At 62.7% G+C, this 2,733-nt stretch overlaps 1 protein-coding gene across 1 annotated transcript; it reads left to right on the forward strand.

Moving 5' to 3' along the window:
* Positions 1-1,325: 1,325 nt before the first annotated feature.
* LOC128945681 (BTB/POZ domain-containing protein KCTD12-like) lies at positions 1,326-2,470 on the forward strand. The gene has a single exon (XM_054289484.1). It carries the CDS (start codon positions 1,344-1,346, stop codon positions 2,190-2,192), a length of 849 nt encoding a protein of 282 aa, XP_054145459.1. The 5' UTR covers positions 1,326-1,343; the 3' UTR covers positions 2,193-2,470.
* The last annotated feature ends 263 nt before the right edge of the window (positions 2,471-2,733 follow it).

Consider the following 2,733-nt stretch of genomic DNA (forward strand, 5'->3'; position numbering starts at 1 on the left):
CCAGAGGCACTGCGGGAGGGGACCGGGAAGCCGGGACCGCGCTGATCCTCTTTCCATCCTTCCGTCTCTTCCTTGCCCAAGTCACTCCTTGCTCAAAGACGATTCTCCCTGTGAGCCGGGAGGAGCAGTGGAACGCGGGCTCAGCTCTGCCCCCGTACCCAAAGTGCCCACAGAGTTCTGTCTTTGTCCTTTAGTTGCTCCAGAATTTGTGTTGGGATCCTTTGGAGCAGCTCCTGGGAATCTTTGCGGCAGGACATGGGGACGGGACGAGCCCTTGGGCTGTTCCTTGGGTGTGGGGCCGGTCCTGCGGGGTCCCAACCTCCGAGCAGACCCAGGGCAGCCCTGAGATCACCCAGGGAGGGGGCAGAGCTGGAGGTCAGCTCAGGGAACCCCCTCCCTCCGTGCTCTCCCAAATGCCTGCACAGAGCACGGCATGGATCCAGGCTCCGGCTGCTGAGCCAGGTTTATGTAAGCTGCTGATTTGCAGTGTCAAGAGACATCCAAGAACCGGCTTGCCTTTGGAAAATGTACAAATCCGTGGCATCTGCCACGGAGCAATTGCTGTAGCAGCAGCCCAGGATTTGTCTTGGTCCCAGCCCCTTGGAGAGGTTCTGCCATCTCCCAGCTTGGCTGCGAGTCCGCGTTGAGCACTTTTCAGGAGCAAGGACAGAGCAGGAGTGCCAAAGGCTCTGTCCCTCTGTCCTTCAGGGAGCTGGTGCTGCTGTTCCCCAGCACCCCCGGGCTGTTCCCTGTGTGGCCCCACAGCCCCTCCAGCCCCGGCTCTGCGGGGCCCCTGCACGGGAACTCCTCCCTCGGCAGCTGCAGGATGCGGGGCTGGCGGGTCCCCAGGGTGTGACCGCCCTGCCTTTCCTGTTGTTGACAGCAGCCCCACGTCCCTGCACCTTCCTGGGCAGAGGCCGAGCCCCTCTGCTGCCTGGAGAGCTCAGGTGGAGACGGCACGGGCAGTGTGCCACGGTAGGGGAGGTGGCTGTGGATAATGCTGCTTGTTCCAGGAGCCGGGGATCGGGGAAGAGAGATGACTTCCAGACTCCTGGAGAGACAAGGATCGGGTCCTGCCCTGCCTGCTGACCCAAACCAGGCATTTAGCAGCGGCTTGGCAGTGCCGGGTTGGACTCCATGATCTTAGAGAGCTTTTCCAATCTAAACAATTCTATGATTCCATGTGTGATCTGGCTTGGGATCGTTTCCAATCACCTGGGACTGGGACAATGGCTTGGGATGCCCTGCAGCCAGCCGGGATCAGGGCGGTGGGCTGTGTTTTCTGGCAGTTCTGACACGGTTTTGATGGTTTGTGCTGCAGGAGGGAGCAGCGGGAGCTCACCATGGCCCTGGCGGAGCCCGCGAGCTGTGCCAAAGGCGGCGAGGACAGCAGCCCCTTCCCTGAGATCATCGAGCTGAACGTGGGCGGGCAGGTGTACATCACCCGGCTGCCCACGCTGCTCAGCGTGCCCGGCTCACGCCTCTGGCAGATGTTCACGCAGCAGAGCACGCGCTCGCTGGCCCGCGACAGCAAGGGCCGCTTCTTCGTGGACCGGGACGGGTTCCTGTTCCGCTACATCCTGGATTACATGAGGGACCAGCAGCTGGTGCTGCCCGAGCACTTCCCGGAGCGTGGCCGCCTGCAGCGCGAGGCCGAGTACTTCATGCTGCCCGAGCTGGCGAAGCTGCTGGTGCCCAAGCTCAGCGAGCAGAACTCGCTGGGGGACGATCCGTGCCAGAGCGACCCCGAGGAGCCGTCCCCGGGCGCGGACGCCGCACGCAGCCTGGGCTCGGCCGCTGCCACCGCTCTGCCCAGCGTGGGCACCGAGGGCCGCAGGGCAGGGTTCATCACCATCGGCTACCGCGGCTCCTACACGCTGGGCAGGGACAGCCAGACGGACGCCAAGTTCCGCAGGGTAGCCCGGATCATGGTGTGCGGCAAGACCTCGCTGGCCAAGGAGGTCTTTGGGGACACCTTGAACGAGAGCAGGGACCCGGACAGGCCCCCGGAGAGGTACACGTCCAGGTACTACCTCAAATTCACCTTCCTGGAGCAAGCCTTTGACAAACTGGCCGATGCCGGCTTCCACATGGTGGCCTGCAACTCCACGGGCACCTGTGCCTTCGCCCACGAGCAGACGGACGACAGGATCTGGACCTCTTACACCGAATATGTTTTCTATCGTGAGTGACACAAAACCAACCCTCCGCCAACCAACCGCTGACTGTCCCTTTCCTGTCCCATGCTGGCTGTGGCCTAGAAGGTAGAGATCCATCCCCGAATCCCGGCGTCCTCCCTTTGCCTCCTTTTCAGTTGGTTCTTGGGTTTTTTCCCTCCTCCTTGCTCCACGTTGAACCTGCCCGGCTCTTCCTTGTAGCAGCTGCTGACCACCAACCTTCCTCCCTCTCCGTGACCTCTGCAGTCGCTCCCAACCCTCCCTGGATGTGCGGACTCGGACACTGCTGTGGACGTGGGCTGGGTGGGAGGGGTGGGACACACTGGACACTGCTCTGGGCTGCCATTCCTGCAGCTTGGACACTGGACTGGGCTCTGTGTCCCGTGCAGCTCCACAGGATCCTGCTGCACTCACCGGGGGCTCGGAGAGGAATCCTTGGGATAAAGACATGGGAAAGGTGGGAAGCAGAGCCGGGGAGGGGGTGGGGAAGTGGCAGCCTGGCAGCACGGCTGGATTGGCAGGAGCCCTGTAAGCAGCTTAGCCTGAGGCTGGCAGC

Source organism: Melozone crissalis, unplaced genomic scaffold (assembly GCF_028551555.1).
Source record: "Melozone crissalis strain CALT ecotype California unplaced genomic scaffold, PUWL_Pcris_2 ptg000068l_1, whole genome shotgun sequence".
NCBI lineage: Eukaryota > Metazoa > Chordata > Aves > Passeriformes > Passerellidae > Melozone > Melozone crissalis.